The 20,535-nt window shown below is 42.5% G+C and overlaps 1 protein-coding gene across 5 annotated transcripts in view; it reads left to right on the top strand.

The window, feature by feature from the left end:
* The window catches only part of LOC119657248, a 302,733-nt gene extending 282,442 nt beyond the window's left edge, over positions 1 to 20,291 (top strand). For 4 of the 5 annotated variants that reach the window (XM_038064081.1, XM_038064088.1, XM_038064070.1 and 1 more), the window contains 8 exons: positions 1,781 to 1,929; positions 1,986 to 2,154; positions 8,037 to 8,238; positions 8,354 to 8,614; positions 8,913 to 9,320; positions 9,382 to 9,582; positions 9,644 to 10,476; positions 17,882 to 20,291. In XM_038064081.1, the coding sequence (XP_037920009.1) occupies positions 1,781 to 1,929; positions 1,986 to 2,154; positions 8,037 to 8,238; positions 8,354 to 8,614; positions 8,913 to 9,320; positions 9,382 to 9,582; positions 9,644 to 10,476; positions 17,882 to 18,141 (2,483 nt within the window). In that variant the 3' untranslated portion in view covers positions 18,142 to 20,291. The remainder of the gene's footprint in view (positions 1 to 1,780; positions 1,930 to 1,985; positions 2,155 to 8,036; positions 8,239 to 8,353; positions 8,615 to 8,912; positions 9,321 to 9,381; positions 9,583 to 9,643; positions 10,477 to 17,881) is intronic. The other variant, XM_038064097.1, reaches the window with a different exon arrangement.
* Positions 20,292 to 20,535: the final 244 nt, after the last annotated feature.

The raw sequence follows: 20,535 nt of genomic DNA, 5'->3' as shown, positions 1-20,535 counted from the left end.
ACTAACATCGACACAAAAAGCCGCCCCCTCGGAGTTGAACAAGAACCCCATTTGACTGCTTGTTTCAGTACTATTCACTGATGAGCATTAGCTTTGATTTCTGCAGCGAACTGCGCTAGCAACTCATGAGCGGTTGCACTCCGGTGCATATTGATCTGTAGGATGCGGATCATATCAATCGCGTTTTAGCTCTTTCCAGTTCTGTTCTGAAGAACTGGCAGTGTGCACAACACTTTCATCAGATGCGCCATCATCCCCGAAGAGAATGCAACTCTCCTTTTCGATTTATAGCCTACTTGGCCGGATTAGCGGCATGTTGCCATCAGGTACCCGGTATTGTAGACGTGTCCCATAATCTAAAAATTTGGTGGCGGCGGCCGAAAGTAGCATCAGTAGTGTAGCCTTGAGATACATACCACGGGCAGGGGAGGATCCTTTTCACACTACTTATTTTAAATCAACTTTTGTTTTACAAACAAAACCTTAAAGATTATCAGTCTACGACATGATGTATGCGGACTAGCACCACCATTAATTAAAACCGCGGAACAATATATAGACAGACGTTAAAGTGTCGAGGTAATGTTATGACTGGAATATGAGCACTAAACTCTGACTGACGATCGAGAAAAGGAAATCCATGACGGATTGTATCCTCAACCTCATTGTTCTTCATACCTCAGGTAATTGTGAGCTACGGACTGTGGAGCTCCTACCTTTTCTCAGATTTTTTTCTGGCCACAGTATGCAGAGCTGACTTTCTATTGAGCTTAATGAGGTTTTTAAGTACAGAGCAAATGCGATAACAACTTCAGAACAAGATAAATTTAATTTAAATTGATCCAATTTAACGTGTTTCCTGATCCTTTTTCATGGAAAACATGATAAGAAAAGATGATACTAGGGCATCAGTAGAAAGGAAATTTTGATCTGAGACGCCTCTCTCGCAACTTTTCCACGATCGGTGCAACCCCATAACGATCGCGGATATCCTCATTTCGGATGTGATCAAAACGTGTGACGCCACTAGTCCAACGTAACATCTTCGTCTCCATTACCGCAAGACGTCGTTCATTGTCTTTTATAGTTGGCTAACACTCAGAACCATAGAGGGCGACAGGACGGACGACATTGCGGTAAATTTTAGATTTAAGACGTTCCTTGATACGTCGATCACAAAGAACACTATTTGTGGAACGCCACTTCATCCAGGTTGCGTTAATGCGTAAAGCAATTTCATAACGCAGTTCTCCATTGGTTGATAGCGTTGACCCGAGGTATTTAAATCGCTCAGTTCTTAGCAGATCACTGCTGCTGACAGTGAATGTGCCTGTTTCATGGGGATTGGTGGTCAAAAATTCAGGTTTGTTTAGATTTAATCTCAGGCCGTGTTGCATGAGGCGATCATTCCATTTTTGGACAAGTTGCTCGAGATCATTTTTGCTATGAGATGCTAAGAAAACATCATCAGCATAAAGCAGTGCGTGGGGCGCAGGACATTGGATATCCCGTATGACGGTGTCCGATAAAGACTAATATGTGCTAGAATTAATTAGAAGAGGTGCTGGTACCGGAAAGTGGACGCTGCTTCCAATACTGAGAATAACAACTCCGCCCATGTATAGTTGCCTAAAAGGTTCTACTTTGAAGGGAATTGATTTGTTTTTGAAAAATGAAAAGTTTAGCAAATAAAAATCCTCCTCCTCCTCCTCCTATATCATATAAAGTTCGGAGTGGAAATTCATTACCTATTTGCTATTTTTTTTTTTTAATCTGACAGGTGCCAGCTATACACCACCCGAATATTACATCAACATGAGAACGGGCACACACTACTTTCCAAAAGGAGTGAATACACTTGCCATCGAAGCAACACGTTACAAATTTGGCTTGAACAAGATTGAGGAAATGTCCCCTCAGGACCCACTGGTAAGCGTTAAAACTTATAATTTTTTGGAAATTTATCATGAACTTAATCTTTTCAGCCGAATAATCATAGACGAACCGAATCCTTTGATTTTACTCATAACCAAATCGCAGGTTTCGGTATTCCTGATCCTAGTTTCTTTGCTGCCAAAGCTTTACAGTGCCAAAATGCTACATCTTTAACGCCAGCTAACATAGCAGCTATTCAGAACTATAAGGGATTTGAATGTAAGTATAATAAAATGTTGTGCATTGATTTGAAAAAAATGTCAGGCGATGACGGCTTTACGGTTTCTTACCAAGGCAAAGGCAAATCGTCAGACGCTGCCTCACTTCTGCCCTGGGAGCTTCGTGACCGAAGCGGCTCCCAGATGTTAAGTGCTCTATGTAATTCGCAGAAAACAACATGACTACGAATTATATTGAGCGCAAATCCACCTTATTGACCAGAGCTTGGCCAGAGCTGAAAATGTTTTTTTTGACAATTCTGGGATCCTAAGTCCGCATCAACTTAAGAGGGAGTAAGTTGCTCCCCATTTGGTCCGGTCCGACATTAAGTTAATGCGGACTTAGGATCCCACAATTCTCAAAAAAAATATTGATTTCAAATAGATTTTCATAATTAAGATTACTATGTAGTCTGAAAGTGAGTGAAGAGTAGAGTAGCAGATTAGGTTTCGTAATTACAATATTTACTTACAGTAAAGTGACTGAATTTATTGCTATAAACTTATGGAGATCATGAATAAGCCTCCCTCCGGCTGTTTGCCAATAAAATTCTAAACAATTATTCACCTCTACGGATTACTAAATATTAATAATAATAATGGCCCAACAATCCAATCGGATTAGGGCCTTGAAGTGTGTTAAAACACTTCATTCAAGGTCGTAACGGTGCACTACAAGATTACAATAGCCTATAGGAGACAAGCATTGCGCTTGCCCGAGATTGTTACTCTGATTTGACTTAGGTACTCATTCACAGCTGACTCGACTGGTATCCGACGATAAATCACGATACAAATTCCACCCATGTCCTTCCGTATGACAGCGTTGTGCTCTTACGACTCAGCTATCACGACACAGTAAAGATGACATCGGTTATTCCAACCAAAGCAACGTGAAAAACGTCACCGATGACGAGCAGAAAATGGATAAGTGACAAGAGTTTAACGGATTCCACTTTCGACCTCAACTTCCTCTGAGATTTTACCTCAATGCAGCGTGACATTGTGCATCATCATATGTCGCTCTCATAATAGTTACTAGATTATCCGGAATGCTTTTCTGCATAAAGCACACCCGATATGCTCCGTGCTCCCGCTGTCGATAGCCTTCTCGGAATCGATGAATAGCGGGTGAAGCCAAGATGTAAACTCTGCGCACTGTTTCTAAATGATCCATAAAGTGCTAATGTGGTCAATGCAAGAGGTTCCAGCCTACTCTCTGTCGATCAAGCTTTCGAGATGTTTTTTGATGCATTCCAGGATTCTTCTTTTTCTTTAGCCTTTGTCCCGTTCACAAGCGGAGTCGACTTGTCGTGATCGGTTGCGCGTTTTTATTTTATCGAAGGCCACCATTGTTTCGGTCAGCCTTTTGATCGTTTACCATCAACTTCGATGTTTAAACCAATCTTGACGAGTGAATTTTCGTTAGCGCGAATGACATGACCATACCATCGAAGTCGTCTTTCTCGTAACTTTTTCACATTGGTGCAACCCCATATCGATCATGGATATCCTCATTTCGGATGTGATCAAGCCGTGTAACGCTATTATCTTTGCAGCGGTAGAGAGCACACAGATACCCCTCCAATTGCCACACTCAAAACGAAAACCCCTTCTTTGGAATCTTAACTATCGTCCCTTAATTCTACTCTCTGGAAAAGGTCACGATTTTCCAAGATTTTAATACAAGTGGAAGCAGTAGATCTGCATTAACTTCAGGAGCAAACATTAATAACTTTGTTGGGGATACTTCCAAGCCTAACGACTTCTCTGTATTTGAGTGCATTACTGGTGAGGTAGTATCTCTTCTGCTTGGGAAAATAGTGTACATCCGCATGTTATAGTGACTAGTCATTTGGTTCACAAGAGGCGGAACTTCACCGGATATAATAGGGTTAAGAATCCTGATAAGGTGTTGCTGGATGAAGAGTCAACTGTTAACGCTCCTCACAGTACCACCGAAAGATTTGTAACCATTTGCATGTAGTAATGCATAGCATCCGAAAAAAGAGTATTTTTCAAGCGGTTACTCAGAATATCTGCCATACGATCAGTATGAATAGCTCTCCCACTGTCAAGCAACAGCTGGATTATCTAGGAACACTCTTCAAATCGGACAAAGTCAGAAAGGAAACCTTGGTTTTTCGGCTAACTCCTCGCTCTGCCGCATTAACTTTCGCAGCTCACCAACCATATTATCCGAAAACGTAGCAATACTATCAACTTGTCTTCTATTAAGGAAAGAAGGATCGGCTAGTGGCTGGCCAAATTCTCGCATGAACCTAGAGTGTGACCTCGCATTAATGCAAGGTTATCCCAGTCATCTAATGAATCCTTAAAATGCTGGTAAAGAACCTCACGAAATAGGGTCTACTCGATCCGTCCGGCAGACTAATGGTAGTCTCGATACCAATCTCCCGCTCTACGTATGAAAACTCCGGTTGTGCCTGGCATCCAAGAGCGCATCCGAACCTGTCGTCAAATCCATAAAAGTTATAAACATTCCGTTTATCGTTATGTCGGTCCGTTCCGCAAGAGGTAGACAGCTGTACGCCGTAGAAAACAGTGGGAATTAATTACTTCTAAGGAAGTGCCTATAAATAATCCCCATGATTTCCAAAAAATGACAAAATTATTTTATAGATGCGCAAACGCAATCGGATCAATGGCAATCTTATACAAGATGCGAAAATGTGATGGCGTGAAAATGGTAGTACGGATCGGCAAATGAAAAGTTAGGTGCACTTCACGTTCTTTTGATCAGGAGTGCAGGAGCCTGTGAATAAACTTATCATCATCAACAGTGCAACAACCAGTATCTAGTCCTGGCCTGCCTCTTCAGATATCCCGGTTTCACGGAGCAGTACTCAAGGGTATTCCTCACAAGGGAATTGAGGAGAGTTAAAGTTGGTTGGATGGAGTCAAAATCAGAGGAAGAGCGAACTATAAAGCCTGACAACTTTGTTGCTCTAGTGGTGACTGCGAGGCAGTGGGTGTCAATGCAGAGTTCATTGTCGAAAGTGACTCTCTCTTGAGTGAAATTTAAGTATGATAAGGAATGTCTGTTAAGAGAGTAGGGGAAAAAGTGGGTGAGGATGTAAGCGAGTAGCACATAGAGTATCACTTCCTGACGTTTAGCGCAAAACCATTAGTCGAGCACCAACGAACCAGAATGTCTAGGTTCGATTGAACACAGCCCATAGGCGACGATATAGCGGAAAACAGTTTGAGGTCATCGACATAGAACAAACAGGAACAAGTAAGGACGGGGGAAGGTCGTTGATAAAAAAGAGGAATAATAAAAAGCCCCGAATTGATCCCTGTGGGACTCCAGAGGAGAGGAAGAAGGAGCAGGGAGTGCAGCCGTCAAAAGGGGTGCTGCAGGATCGGTTGCAAAGGTAAGAGGCAAGCCATAAAACAAGTGGGTTGGGAACGCTTATAGGCGAGAGTTTGTAAAGAAGTATCTTGTGATTTACAGTGTCGAAAGCTTTAGCGAAATCAGTTTAAATTGTGTGTACTTCTTGTCGTGAATTTAGACATTTGGCGACAAAATTGGTAAAGTGAAGCAGGATGGAGGCAGTGGACCTACGCTCTTTCACTATGTGGTGGCCAAAGTGGGCGGACAACCAGTCGCTGACATATCTTTCCAAGATTTTGGACAGGAGGAGAGGAGGGAAATGGATAATTTTCGGCAACCGTACGATCACCACTTTCGTGAATGGGGATAATGACAGCCTCTTTCCACAAGCCGGGAAAATGATTGTCTTCTAGGCTTTTGTTGAAAATAAGAGATAGGGGAAGGGAAATAAACTGACATTGGCGTCAAGTTTACCAATGAGGTACTCGACAAGGAGAGGAGTAAGAAGGGGAATGTTAGGCGACGTCGGGCAGGCTACATCCACTAGCGGGAGATATGCGAAGAAAGGAGGGCGAACATAGACTGAGGAAAAGTAGCGTCAGGAGGATATCTGGGCAGGGCAGCGAGAGTTGCGAATGTGGGACCAGAAAGGTTTGGGTTTTCCACGCTTTAGTGAGCCTTCAACACCGATCAAATATTCGTTTCTGGATTTACGTATTAAGGATTTGACCGATGAATGCGAACTAAGTCAGAATTGTAACTAGAAGACAGGAACTTCTTCCTTACAGTGTGTTTTTGTAGACCTCAGTGGTGAATCAAAAAGGGTATGAGCGTAAGGGCTTAGCAGAGGAGGGGACGTAACAGGGCAGCATATCATATAAAACGGTATAGAGTGAAGTCGGGATATCAGAGCATCGAACTCGAGAGCAGGATTATGAACGTCAGGGGCAACGTAAGACGGGCCATGAGGGAATTGGAAAAGGCAACGCACCGGAAGGTTAGAGAGGGCAAGGTGAAAAGTGCGATCTAAATGATTTCTAGAACACAATTGTACATGAAAGTGGATAAAGGAAGGGAAGAGTGAGTGGAGCTATTAGGGAGAGAAGCAAGGCCACGAGTAATGGGCCAGGAAAGCATGGGAAGATTAAAGTCACCACAAAGGATGAAAGGAAGTGACGTGAACTAAACGATCAGGACCTCTTCGAGGAGCTGCCATCGAAGTCGTGAGGATACGTCACTTTAAAGGAAGCTATCACTCGGTCAGGAGAGCCATCTTTCGTCAGCTTCATACATGAGAGAAGTGACAAAGTTGAGTCGGCTTTGCTTCTGATATAGGCCAGCATTTCGTCAGACGTGGTGGAGTACGCTAGCCTCGGCACGAACAGTTGTTTCGGCGGCCAGGCGACGTTCAGTTGGGGCCCGCCCCGGCAGCATGAGGTCGGAAAGGCCTGCAGTTCAGCGGTGGCGGGCGTCGAAGATGCACAGGAGGAAGCGTGTGGTGGCGCTAATGCAGCGAAAGTAGGAAAATCGTCAGAAGTGCGTAGCGCAGTCGATGATGAGTAGGGAACGTGTCCCTCGGATGGAGGGCGTTTTTAAGTTGGCTAGCGGAGGTCGTCGGGCTGATACAATCTTTTATAGACGCAGTGGAGCAGTGCGTGGTAGATAAAGGCAGAGAATTAGTGCACCCGGACAGCTTAGGTATGGCACCAGTATTGTTGGCGCATTGGTCGGCAGGGTATCATCAGAGCCAGTCAGCGGCGTCTCAAGAGCCTAGGCTACGCTGGTGCTCGATGAACCAGCAGCTTGAGGGAGCAGATTTGTCCTTACATAAGCGACGAAGACGTCCATCCTTATTTAAGGGGCTGAGATTTCTTCGGAGGATTCCTCTTTCGGACGCGGCCAAGAGTTCACAATTTTTCTTGCTAAGAACCCAATTCCAAGTGTTGGATTAGGGTTAAAGAGGATGGTTCCTCTTGCGTTAACATCTGTATCTCGGATCTCTTTTCCTAGGGACCCGTTAAAGAGGAAGCGTGGTAGAGCATGCCCTTGTCTTAGATCACTGTCGATGTTGAATGGTCTCGAGAGTGGTTCTGCTGCTTTTATTTGGCCTCGCAGATCATTTCAGTTCTAACGGCGACAAACGCAACTCTTTCAATAACTTGATACTATTTATATACAGAGAACACTCTTCACAAGGACAATTACGAAGATGTAAAATTCATCTCTTATCAAAGTGGCCCTTACCCACCATTTACGTACAAGTACGGACAGATTGTTTTCTAAAGTAGCTTTCAATTAGGTACTCAGTTTTATTAGTTAACTTTTTCACAATGTCCTTTATAAGCTTGGAGACAAGTTTCTTTTTCTACTTTCTTCAGCAAACAATATTGCTTTGTTTAAGTAATATTTCCGGCTGCACACTCTACCTCTTCTCCATATCCAGATGGATCCTGTACATCCATTCCTGTACCCGTGTGTACGTCCAGCCAAATAGAAATACATTAATTTTTCAAATCTCTCTACAGCTCCATCGCCACGACAGCGATGCCGGATACGAACAAATCCCTGGTATTCCACCACAGAAACATCGTCCTCTGGCGGAGGCGGAGGAACAGCAGGACTACCGGCAACTTGCAACTATTTGCCAAAGAAAATTGAAATTGATGCCAGTTCATCTTCTTCGGGAATTAAATCCAGCAGCGAAACTGGAGCAAGTGATAAAAACGAGTAAGACTTAGATCGATTACGCCGTAATTACGGGAAAAGCATGATGTTCCTGGTGTACTTCACTACATACTTACATTATCTTTTTCGCTTGTTTTTTCGCGGACTTTTTTTCCAGGAAAAATGAAAAATCTTCGGAATCGGAATCGAGCTCTTCGACGGAAGTGGAAGTCATTAAACGTAATTTTTCACCGAGCACAATACGCAGAAGGAAGGCAGCTGCTGTTGCTAATGAGCACTCGAAATCGGAAAATCACGGGGGTGGTGTCCACTCCATTTGTCCAAGCCATCTGGATAGCGACGAGGATGCAACACTAAACGAGATGATGGGGAAGTTTGACGAGAGCTATGTGTATGAAAAAGAGACTGATATTTTAAGGTACAATTATTTCTGTTCAATAACCATTGCAAAATTTTTCGGGGAAATCTTCGCCATAAAAGGATAGTCCCTCAGCCAGAATGATTTTCCACTTGAAGGCGGGGTGGTTTCTTTGTGAAATATCCTCATTCTTGTTATGTTAAAGAGAAATGGAAGCTTCTGCATTAAACTTCCACCCACCAATTCATGTACATAGATTGCTTCAGGATATATTGATTTATATTTACTGACACATAGTTTCATCCAAAAATGTAACATTTGTGTGTAAAGCATTCTAACAAGCGAACAACCTTCACAGTGTTTACCCTTCCGATTCCAGTGACTCTGATCCTACAGACTGTCCATCAGATCTTGACACAGGTCAAGATGCTGGGGATGAATGCGATACGGACGAGCTTCTTGACATCGATTTTATCGATAACGGATCAATTCAGGAAATTGTCGAAAAGGATCCATACAAAAACACTGGTAGCTGTTCCTACTTCAACTATCACTTGGAGCGTCGAGCTTCGAAAATGCGCCGCAGTAGAAAACAAAATGAAGATGCATGCAGTTCTAGACGTAGAAAACGGCTCCTAAAAACTAGGAAGAAGACCTTGGAAGGCGGAAAGGACAGGCACTCACCAGTCCGAAACAGTCGAGAGTCTAGAAGTTTGGGAGGAACACCAGTTAGTTTACGACGGAATCAATCGGTTGATAGTAGAAAGTATGCGTTCTCGATGTTTCCTGTCTATTTAGCTTCATTTTAGTGTTTTCCCTCATTTTAGACCGTCAAAAATGTCACCACTAACTCAGCGATCCAACTCACTAACCCTTACCGAAGTTCATGCTATTCGAGGTCGTTTTGTAGCTATTGCTGAGAGTGAGAAGGCTTTACTGAAGGCCGATCTAGAAGCTGACGTTAAGTATAAGCAGCTTATCCATGAAGCAGAAACCATTCTAGTGTCTATGAAAACGACAGCCTTGAGGTAAGAGTTATACAGATTTTTAAATCAAGTTCGACCGGACCTAATTTCCTTACATTTTTAGGGAAACTCCTGTTGCAAGTCCGCGTCGAGTATGCAACCCACCAACAAATAAACGAGTCGAAATGCTGCGAAATTGTGAAGCGGACTTGAAACGCGAAGTTGTAAAGCATCAAAAGCCAAGTGACTTTGTGGAGCAACCCTCAGACGGAATCCTTGTAAACAAGAGAATAGAAGTTCTACGTTCTGATCCTGTAACATCTGCCCCGAATAGCCCGAAAAATGGTCGGTTCAGTCCTCGCAAAACGCACATTTCAAACTTCATCAACCAAAACATTGAACCTGTTGAAGCAAACCGCAGAAGTAGTGTTTCAGATTCCCAGACTCCAAACAAATCTCCTCAACTACAGTTGAATGGTCGAGTTTTCCGCAGCCCACCTGGGTCACCCTCCCACTGGCGACGACGAGTCCGTAGTCAATCTCCTCGTTCCAATACTATCTATTCTGATTCCGACTCCGATGAAGACAATAGCAGGAAGTCACAATTGCAGAGGCGAAATTCCAAAATTCGATCTGAGGCTGAGACGAATGGAAATAGGAAGAGTGAATTCACGAACGATGAAGCTGTGCGAAAAATGCGCGATTTGAAGGATGACCTCAATAACAGGAACATAGTTTTAAAGATGGAGAGGATGAACTGCTTCGATGAGACAGATTTGACGAACCGAAACGTTGCTGAGGGAAGGAAACCTCCTTTGATGACTTTCAGGTCAGTGGACATGGGAAATAGGTCATCGATCAGTGCATACTGCCCGCAAAGTGAGCCCTTGAAGAGGAAAATTTATAAGGGAAGTTCGACGTTTGAAAGGATCAAGAAAAGCTTGGATTTGGAATCAGGTAATTGTCTAAATTTTAATTTAATTCACTTTCCTTTTTTTTATTTGTTCATGAAGCAAGAGCATTAGAATTTCGATAAATTGATTTGATATTGAAGCGAGCATTTTAACCAAGATTTAACGCCACACCTATTTCAGAACAGATTGTCAGTCACTATACATGGGTTTAAGTTAAATAAGCTCAATAGATCACGGCTTTCGAGACATTCCTTCGAAGTGTCTAACTAAAACTCGTTCAAATCTCATTTGTCGGTGATACGAAGATTTTCGTCCCTTCCTACAATCTGGCGTCATAGTTCTTCCCATTGTATTTTGCTTAATTAAGAGCTAATTCACAGTTTTAGCTCGTAGTTTCCACAGTATTTTTAGTTCCAGGATATCTTCTTTCTTATATCTTGGTCTAGCAACAGCGTTGGAAGACCTTACTAAAGGTTTGCTAGTCTTGTTGGTTGAGTCCATCTAGTTTGCGGTTTTCTTGCTAGCCTCCTGTGGAGTTTTATGGGAATTAGTTGGCGGTTAATTCGCCGTATAAGTCTCGAAATTTGTTACAATGAACTTCTCAACTTTATCTTCTTTGATAAAGTACAGCTCACATACCGTGATCTGATGGATTACAGGCTAATGATATTTCTGCGTCTAGGTCTGCATAACCTAGTAGTATAGCCTTCTGAAGGTCTGCTTTGCATTTTTCGAACGCAACTACTGCAGAGTCGGAGGATCGGAGACTTGTCGTTCTTCTTTGACATGTGTAGAAATGCTTTTTGCTCAGCATATCTAGGAATCTTCGTAGCTGCACTACCGTCTCCGGGCGGGTGTAGTCCTGGATTATCTGTACCTTTTTCGCTTTTTCTCTGATGTGCAGAGGAATTGGCCAAAGGCTGTTGGATGGTCGGCAGATTCCCTGGCTTATTATCCACTGGAATTCTTGTTTTGCTGTTTGATACTTTCCTGGGGGAAGCCTTCTAGTCTTAGCGGTCGCAAGCTGACCTGTAGTTTCTATGATATGTTCCACATCGTCTTTTGGTTCTTTATTAGGATGCGCAGGTTGTGTAAATTCAGGAAACATTTGCCTTCGGGGAGCGTCTAGACCGTGGGTAGATTGCTTTGCATCACTCTTCTTTCGTAGTGAGGCCGGCTTTTCTATCAGTCAGTTATCGACGCTGGATATCTATTAGAAGACCGTGGTAGTCAAAAAGTCTGCTCCTATGATGGGATCCTCTATTGTTGCGATGAAAAATTGAGTTGAATCTTGTTGATTCTGCCGAAAGTCTTAAGAGTGATCCTTTTTGGCTGCGTAGGGAGTGTAAGATTCTGGTGCCGCCTTTAAGTTTTTATGTAAGGGCAAAACTGAGAGAGTTGCCCTTGTGTCGGTGAGGTATACCTCATTTGTCCACTTACCGTCGATTAACAAGGTGGAATGGTGCGATTTCCGCCATTAACGTAGCTGATTAGAGTGTAACTTACACGCAGCATGACATCTGCGTGCTTCTGCGCCAAATTGAGTAGCCATCGTACAATTTGAGCCTCACCTTAGTATTGGCGTCAAGATAGTTGCATACCATGGGAGTTTGATATAGCGCAGCCGACGGATTTAGCCCCGATAATGTGTCGAGCGACATCAAGTTTGCTGCCACCGTCGCCAGAGACAACTTTTCCTAGATGTACAAAATGATCAATGCCTTCGATATTTTGCCCATTAATGTCCATCACTGCAAATAGGAAAAGTGTGATGACCAGTCATAGTGAGAATTTTGGTTTTGTTGGTGTTTATTTCAATCCAACTCTGCTTGCCTTCTTTCCCAGATCCAGATCCATTTGACTAAATCCATTAAGAACAAGTGGAGCGGTAGTCTAAACTCACACACTGTTTTACAATGATCCGGAGAGTGTTAAGTGGTCTGTCTATATAGGAGGATCCCGAACAGACACCAAGTTTATCTCTGTCGATCAAGCTTTCAAAATATTCCTCGATAAGTTCCGCGTGATGCACAATAAGTGGAACTTTGCCGAATGGTACACAATTCAGAATTAACGTGAAGTGCTCCTTCCAGCTCTTCACGTTCTCATCTTTGTGAGTGAGTTGCGTTATCGCCCTCCACATCCATACTGATTAAGTAACCCGCCCACTGTAAACTATTGAGCCGGATTTTATCCACAACCTGACAGTCATGGTATCGTTCATAGATTTCGTCGTTACGTAGGCTAAGCAATCGTCCATTCTCCGAACTCTTGGCCATCATCAACGGCGCAACAACCGGTATCCGGTCTAGGCCTGTCTTAATAAGGAACTCCAAACATCCCGGTTTTGCGCCGAGGTCCACCAAATAGATATCCCTAAAAGCTGTCTGGCGTCCTGACCTACGCCATCGATTCATCTTAGGCAGGGTCTGCCTCGTCTTCTTTCTCTACCATAGATATTGCCCTTATAGACTTTCCGGCTGGATCATCCTCATCCATACGGATTAAGTGACCCGCCCACAGTAACCTATTGACCCGGATTTTATCTACAACCGGACGGTCATGGTATCGCTCATAGATTTCGTGGTTATGTAGGCTACGGAATCGCCCATCTTCATGTAGGTGGCCAAAAATTCTTCGGAGGATTCTTCTCTCGAACGCGGCCAAGAGTTCGCAATTTTTCTTGCTAAGAACCCAAGTTTCCGAGGAATACATGAGGACTGGCAAAATCATTGTCTTGTATAGTACGAGCTTTGACCCTATGGTGAGACGTTTCGAGCGGAACAGTCTTTGTAAGCTGAAATAGGCTCTGTTGGCTGACAACAACCGTGCGCGGATTTCATCATCGTAGTTATTATCGGTTGGTAGATAGGAGAAATTGCCAACGGTCTCAAAGTTGTATTCTCCTATCCTTATTCTTCTTCGTGTTTGTGTTTGACCAGTGCGGTTTGATGTTGTTGGTTGATTCGTCTTCGGTACTGACGTTGTCACCATATATTTTGTCTTGCCTTCATTGATGTGCAACCCAAGATCTCGCGCTGCCTGCTCGATCTGGATGGAGGCAGTTTGTACGTCTCGGGTGGTTCTTCCCATGATGTCGATATCGTCAGCATAGGCCAGTAGTTGGGTGGACTTGAAGAGGATCGTACCTCTTGCATTTACCTCATCACCACGGATCACTTTCTCGAGGGCCAGGTTAAAGAGGACGCATGATATGGCATCCCCTTGTCGTAGACCGTTGTTAATGTCGAATGGTCTTGATAGTGATCCTGCTGCTTTTATCTGGCCTCGCACATTGGTCAGGGTCAGCCTAGTCAGTCTTATTAATTTCGCCGGGATACCGAATTCTCTCATGGCCGTGTACAGTTTTACCCTGGCTATGCTATCATAGGCGGCTTTAAAGTCGATGAACAGATGGTGCAACTGTTGTCCATATTCCAACAGTTTTTCCATCACTTGCCGCACAGAGAAAATCTGATCTGTTGCTGATTTGCCTGGAGTGAAGCCTCTTTGGTGTGGGCCAATGATGTTCTGGGCGTATGGGGCTATCCGGCCTAGCAAGATAGTGGAGAATATCTTATAGATGGTACTTAGCAACGTGATACCTCTATAATTGCTGCACTGTGTGATATCTCCCTTTTTATGTATGAGACAGATAATGCCTCGTTGCCAATCGTCAGGCATTGATTCGCTGTCCCATACCTTGAGCACAAGTTGAAGAACCACTTGGTGTAACTGGTCGCCTCTATATCTAACCAATTCGGCTGTAATTCCATCGGCTCCTGGCGACTTATGATTTTTTAGCCGATGAATTGCACGGACTGTTTCTCCTAAACTTGGTGGTGGCAGTATTTGTCCGTCGTCTTCAGTTGGCGGGACCTCCAACTCGCCGATGTTCTGGTTGTTCAGTAGCTCATCAAAGTACTCAACCCATCGCTCTAATATGCCCATTCTGTCGGAAATCAGATTTCCCTCTTTGTTTCGGCAGGTTGAGCATCGAGGTGTATAAGGTTTCATCCTACTGACTTGTTGGTAAAACTTCCGCGCCTGGTGCGGTTGCTCCCTGTACTTTTTTAGTTCACAGACTTGTTGGTTCTCCCAGGCTTCCTTTTTCCATCTTTGAAGTCGCTCCTCCGCTCGACGGAGTTCGTGATAAATCTCTGCGCGTGCCTGCGTTCTTTGAGAATGCAACATTACTTGGTATGCAGCATTCTTCCGTTTCGTAACTGGCTTACATTCATCGATTTTTCTTGCGGCTGGGGCCAAGTATCCTTGTGGCCGTATCGATGATATCGTTTTTCAGGTGGTTGTGAAGATCATTTGTCGATGCTTCATCTCCAGAATCTCTGTTGACTGTGATTGTGAGAGGGGATTGTAGGTGGTGTCGTAATTCGAGCTCGGAGCACTATGTCAACGAGATAGTAGTCCGAGACTATATTGACTCCGCTATGTATTCTGACATTCATCAAGGCTGAGAGACGGCATTCAACCAGTGGTCAATTTGGTTGAAAGTGGTCCCGTCTGAAGGGGCCCACGTATGTTTGTCGACCACTTTCCGCGCAAACCAGGTATTTCCAACAACCATTTCATGCGATACTGCTAACTGAATAATCCGCAGTCTATTATCGTCGGAATCCCTATGGAAGCTATGAGAACCGACGTACCGCCTGAATACGGACTCCGTCCCTACTTGACTGTTCTCTACAAGTGTGATTTTAATATCATACTTGGGGCAGGCGTCGAGGGTCCCCTCAACTGCCTCGTAGAAGGTATCCTTCTCCGACTCTGCAGTCTCCACTTTAGGGGCGTGAACGTTTATGAGGCTTATATTTCTAAACTTGCCTCGCAAATGCAGAGTGCATAGCCTTTCGCTTATATTTTCAAAGCCCATAGCAGCAGGGTCCATTTTTGGCTGTCTAGGAAACCTACTCCGAACACATGGTTTACTGGATGGCCGCTGTAGTATATAGTACATAGTAGGTTCTTCGTTGTAAAATCCATCTTTTATCGCCCTACTCAACCCCCAACCTGGAGGACCAGTTGGTACATTTTGTCCGTTTTTAGGCGCTGTCTTCTTTGCGCAACAATTTTATTAAAATGCAATCAGATGGCTCAAGGGGTTAAAGGATTGAGCTGTCGTAGCGGAGGGTTGCTGTACAAATCTCACGACAAGTGAGTGAATGTCAAATTAGGATAATAATCTCGCGCGAGCGCAATGACCACATTGCCTCCTACAGTGTAGTTTAGTGTACCGTATAAAGTGCTCTAACACACTTCAAGGCCCTGATCCAATATGAATTGTTGCACCAACGATTATTATTATTATTTATCAAATTGTAAGGTGATTAAAAACCAAGCTGAGGATCTGCAATTTACCCACGCTGGCTTAGCAACGTCATGTAATTTGTATTTCTGAAACCTGGCGTGACAACCATATACCAAACCCGGAGCTCCCCGAGTGGTATTCCATTTTCCGCTATTACAGAGACTAGGCTGCGTCACGTAAGCCCACTGGTGATGGGATTATGATTGCAATAAAAGATCAACTCCGCGCCGTATCTATCTTTTCCTGTTTTGGCCCACCTTACGATTGTGTCACCCTACGTGTCCCTCCACCTAACTCCCTCTCGTCTACTGTATTTTATATTTATGTCCCCTGTGCTTGCCCTTCCCACCTGTACGAACAATTGTTTGACAGCTTGTCGGAAATTCTTACTGTCAAATTCCCATGCCTCCCTTTCTTCCTCTGCGGAGATTTGAATCTACCCACGCTCAATTGGCCTAGTCGTCCTAGCCTTCCTATTATTTCCAACAAACTCTTCCACTCTTCCCCTCCACTCTCTGCCTTTATGAACATTTGTTCCTAAGAGATTAGACATCATCTGCTATTTGCAGTTTAGCCTAAAATTGATACACCAGTAGCTTCCTCCAAATTACATTTTTATTTTCCAATGTAGATATCTATTTCGGGGGCAACTTACCCCCTTCATTGCTCACGAAATATATATCTACATTGAAAAATAAAATTGTGAAATAATTAGGCGATGATGGCTTTACGGTTTCTTACCAGGGCAGAGGCAAATCGTCATACGCTGCCTCACCTCTGCCCTGGGAGCAGCGTGACCGAAACGGCTAGCAGATGTGAAGTGCTCCTTTATATAATTCTACGAATTCTACAACATGAATACGAATTATATTGAGCGCAAATCCGCCTTAATTGGCCAGAGCTGAAAATATTTTTTTGAGAAGTGTGAGGTCCTAAGTCCGCATCAACTTAATGCCGGACCGAACCAAATGGGAAGCAACTTACTCCCTTTTTTTGGACCCCTCGTGGACCAAAAAAAAGGAAGTAAGTTGCTCTCAAAAAAATAAATAAAATTATAGTTTGGAGGAACCTACTAGTGTATCAACATTTGTTCTGCCTTGAATTTCAACACCTTCGAAAACTTCTTGGACCGCACTCTCGAACTTCCATACTTGCTCCCTACTATTCCTGTTTTTATCAATGACCTCCCTTCCGTCCTCACCTGTCCATGTTTGCTGTATACTGGCGACCTTAAATTACTTGTCTATGTTTCGTCTCTGCTGTACTGTGCCACTGGTAATGGAATACAGCCCAACTTTGACACCTTGGTCCATTGGTGCTCGGTTAACGAGCTAAGTGGATTTGCTATTCACTTAAACCCTCTACAATATCCTTTCCCTACTCTCCTGGCGGAGAACCTATTTCACTACTAACCTCCGTTCGATCTTCGATGACAAACTTCGTTTTAGTTCCCACTTCTTTGACATCATCAATCGAACTTCCAAAATGTCCAAATTATCCTACGTTCCCCCTCCGATTTTACCTCAATTCAGCCTTCCTTAACACTTTTCAACTCCCTTGTCAGAAAATCTTTTAATATTGGTGTGTAATTTGGTCCCCCTTCCAAAACCGTTATTGTCGCGCTTTTCAAGCTGAACAACGTTGATTTACCCGGACTCTCTTTTTCAAAAAGAACCTTCTCCGGGTGGACAACGTGGACACGGCCCTGCATCCTCAACCTCCCTTCCCTGGGGCAACGCCGCATCGTCCGTGATATGTGTACCCTTTTCAAACTCTATAATTACCTGATGAATTGTTCCGCCAAATCTGATATTATTTTCTGCATCAACTGTCGAAGTACATGTAGTGCAGACATTTTTGAAGTACGCTTCGCGGAGCTCGAAATTTACTTTCGCTCCTCAATCTCGAGGCTGTGGTCCTTTGGCTCAGTCTCCTTGCTAAGCTTTAAGCGCATGTTAGGCCATGTTTAACTAGGAATTTACGTTTCTGTGTTGTCTTGTTTTAAATAAATTGAGGATCTGCAACTCGTTCTATGCTACATAGATATTTTTATGATAGAATTTTTGTATGTACGCAGTCCCGTTTCTAACAATAACTCCTCAACTAAACTTTCTACTTTCAGAGATTCCCAAACAAGCGATTCTTGACAAGATAACAAACTTACGGCGAGAACGACAAGCTCTTAAAAGCTCCACCAGTGACATAAACCAATCCACGTCGAATACACGAGTCGAAGCAAAGCCAGGCGAATTGGATGCATTGGGAGCGGTGCCAAGCACCAAACATCAGCTCATACTCAACACAATCGAAGATTTGAAGCGAAGTCTTGAAGACCAGAGCGTGGAATTGAGTGGCCTCAACGATGACCCAGAGATTAAATAAATCAAAAGTAAGACAAGTGAGAAAATGCAAGATAGCGTGTTTTTGCAGGTGATTAGATGATTATGCATTTTTTGTTCGCTCGATTCGGCGGGTTTTATTTTTTGCGGGAGAACAAATAACTGACCTTCTCAAGAAACGCTTTATAATCAATAAGTCCGCAATTATAGCCTAAAGGTTTAGGCTCAGAAGTGTTCAACCTTCGAATTAAAACTTGAATTTTCAGCGAGAAAAACTCGATTGGGCCCATTGGACTCCATCAATCATAGATTATCCTCTGCAGTGAAGGAACGAATTTCCGTTTGAGCAAAGCGGCGCATTCTCTTGCGCCACAAATCAGTTTTCGGCCAAGTGCAGGTTGCACAGCTTTCGAAGGTCAGATATTTGGTCTTTTCACTCCGTCAATGAAGACGAAACCTACAGAAACTGCCCTAAAAATATGGTTAATGGTTACAACAGTACCAAACACAAATACTAGCATATAATAGAAAAAGATACATAAATATTCCGTATAAAATACAAATTGCAGGAAGATATTAAGAAAGTAGCGTTAGATTTTTTACAAAAATAAAAGCGAAACGAGATAGAAGATACTTTAGCAGATACTCAAAGGGTATCCAGCTATGCAGACACGTAGTACTCCATTCCAGATAATACTAAATCCACTATCGTTACTATGTATGTACTCAATTCGTTCATTTAACGGACCCTAACGATTATTCAAGTAAAACTTAGAATGAAATTTTATTACTGTGTAGATATCCAAGTAGTTGGTTAGCAATTGAAGTGATTTTTTTGGAAATTTTATCGATTCGAATGTTCTTGAGTTGTCCACTACCTGGTAAGTTCGTGTATAGTTCCATCCATTAGTCATGTAGTCGTTTTATGTAATATTAGTAACAAGTTTCCGAGTAAATCAACCTTATTCGTTTCTCGAACTAGATATATTGGACTCGATTCGATATCCTTGTAGAAACCAAATTCGAATACGATAAGATACAGGCGAGATACTCGCCACGATAGACAAAAAGATACGAAATAGTAAAAAGTAACTTAATTACCACATATTGCAGAAATTTGAAAACTTCCGCAATTTAATTTATTTGTTAGAGGATAAAACCAAGTTTTATTTGAAAGTTGCATAGAGACAAACGATGAGTTAGTTGTAGATAAAATTCTATTAATTTGTTTTGTTAAATAATTTTAGTCTTAAATGAATTCAAATAGATACGTTTCCCACGATTCCATCCTTGGTTCTACCGGTAGTCAATAGCTCGTTAGATTCTTTATCATATTTCTTTATTTCGGTTTATTTTCATGGTAGACGTTCGTAGGGGGATCGCATGACACCACAATTAGGGGGAAATGCACGATTTAATAGTAACTCCATGTAATTAACGGAACTCGAAGAGTGAGCTTATGCGGAAACTAACAAAGTGGGCCAAACTAAAGAAACATGAAAAACAATCCAGCGAGCTTTAAGATATTTAATAGATGTAAAACGATAGCTTAGTCGAATTCTACTCAATTAAATTGATCTAAAATTTATTTACATGTTAAACTCCAAGATAAGGTCGTCTCTTAACTTAGACTTTCTATACATACATACTATTCATATGGAAAACAAGTGACACTTAGCATTCAACCAAAAACCTTGACTAAAATTAGTTACAACCCCTTCTAGTCGATATAATCAGCCAAAATGAACGAGGCAAGACCCTTGTACGAATACGAATCAAATACTAAGAAACCATCATTCTCAAACCCGAAAGTGATGCAATTAACACTATAACGATATTTTTTGTAATCAGAAAAGAATTTATCAAAAAACAACATAAAAAAATCAAAACAGCATTAAACATAGAAATTCCACTGTAATATCCATAAAGTATGCCAAATCATTCTTGAAATGCATTAAAATGCAACAAGTACGAGTAAATCAGGTCGAAATAAACATGTAAGCGTAAAAACAGAAACCGATGTAACAATAAGAATGAAAGGCACAAAATGTCAATAAACAATAAAACTCATTAAGGAACAATAATCAAAATGACGTCATATAAGCGTGATCACTAACAAACATTACCACACACTACACTATTCTTATCAATGGAACAATAAAATTGAAAAATAAAGTTTAATATTGATGAAAAGTAAAGAAAAGTCTCGTGTTTCAATTCGATAGAGAAAGGGATCGTGATCAACAAAAATATTGTCCAAGTTTTTAGTCTCCTTGAACCAGGATTTTTTTTCTTTACTTCGTATCTCAACCATTAAGGAGCAAACATGTTGAGGCATTTTCCACTGTTTTTCCATTCCTACCAAAAACAAATTCATTTAGCAATCATTTAAACAGGCAAATCCCAAGGGCGGCGTAGCTCGTCAACAATGTTTAAA

This window comes from Hermetia illucens, chromosome 1 (assembly GCF_905115235.1).
Source record: "Hermetia illucens chromosome 1, iHerIll2.2.curated.20191125, whole genome shotgun sequence".
In the NCBI taxonomy this organism is placed as follows: Eukaryota; Metazoa; Arthropoda; class Insecta; order Diptera; family Stratiomyidae; genus Hermetia; species Hermetia illucens.
Note: the sequence above shows the minus strand (reverse complement) of the source record. Positions and strands in the feature narration are given on the sequence as shown.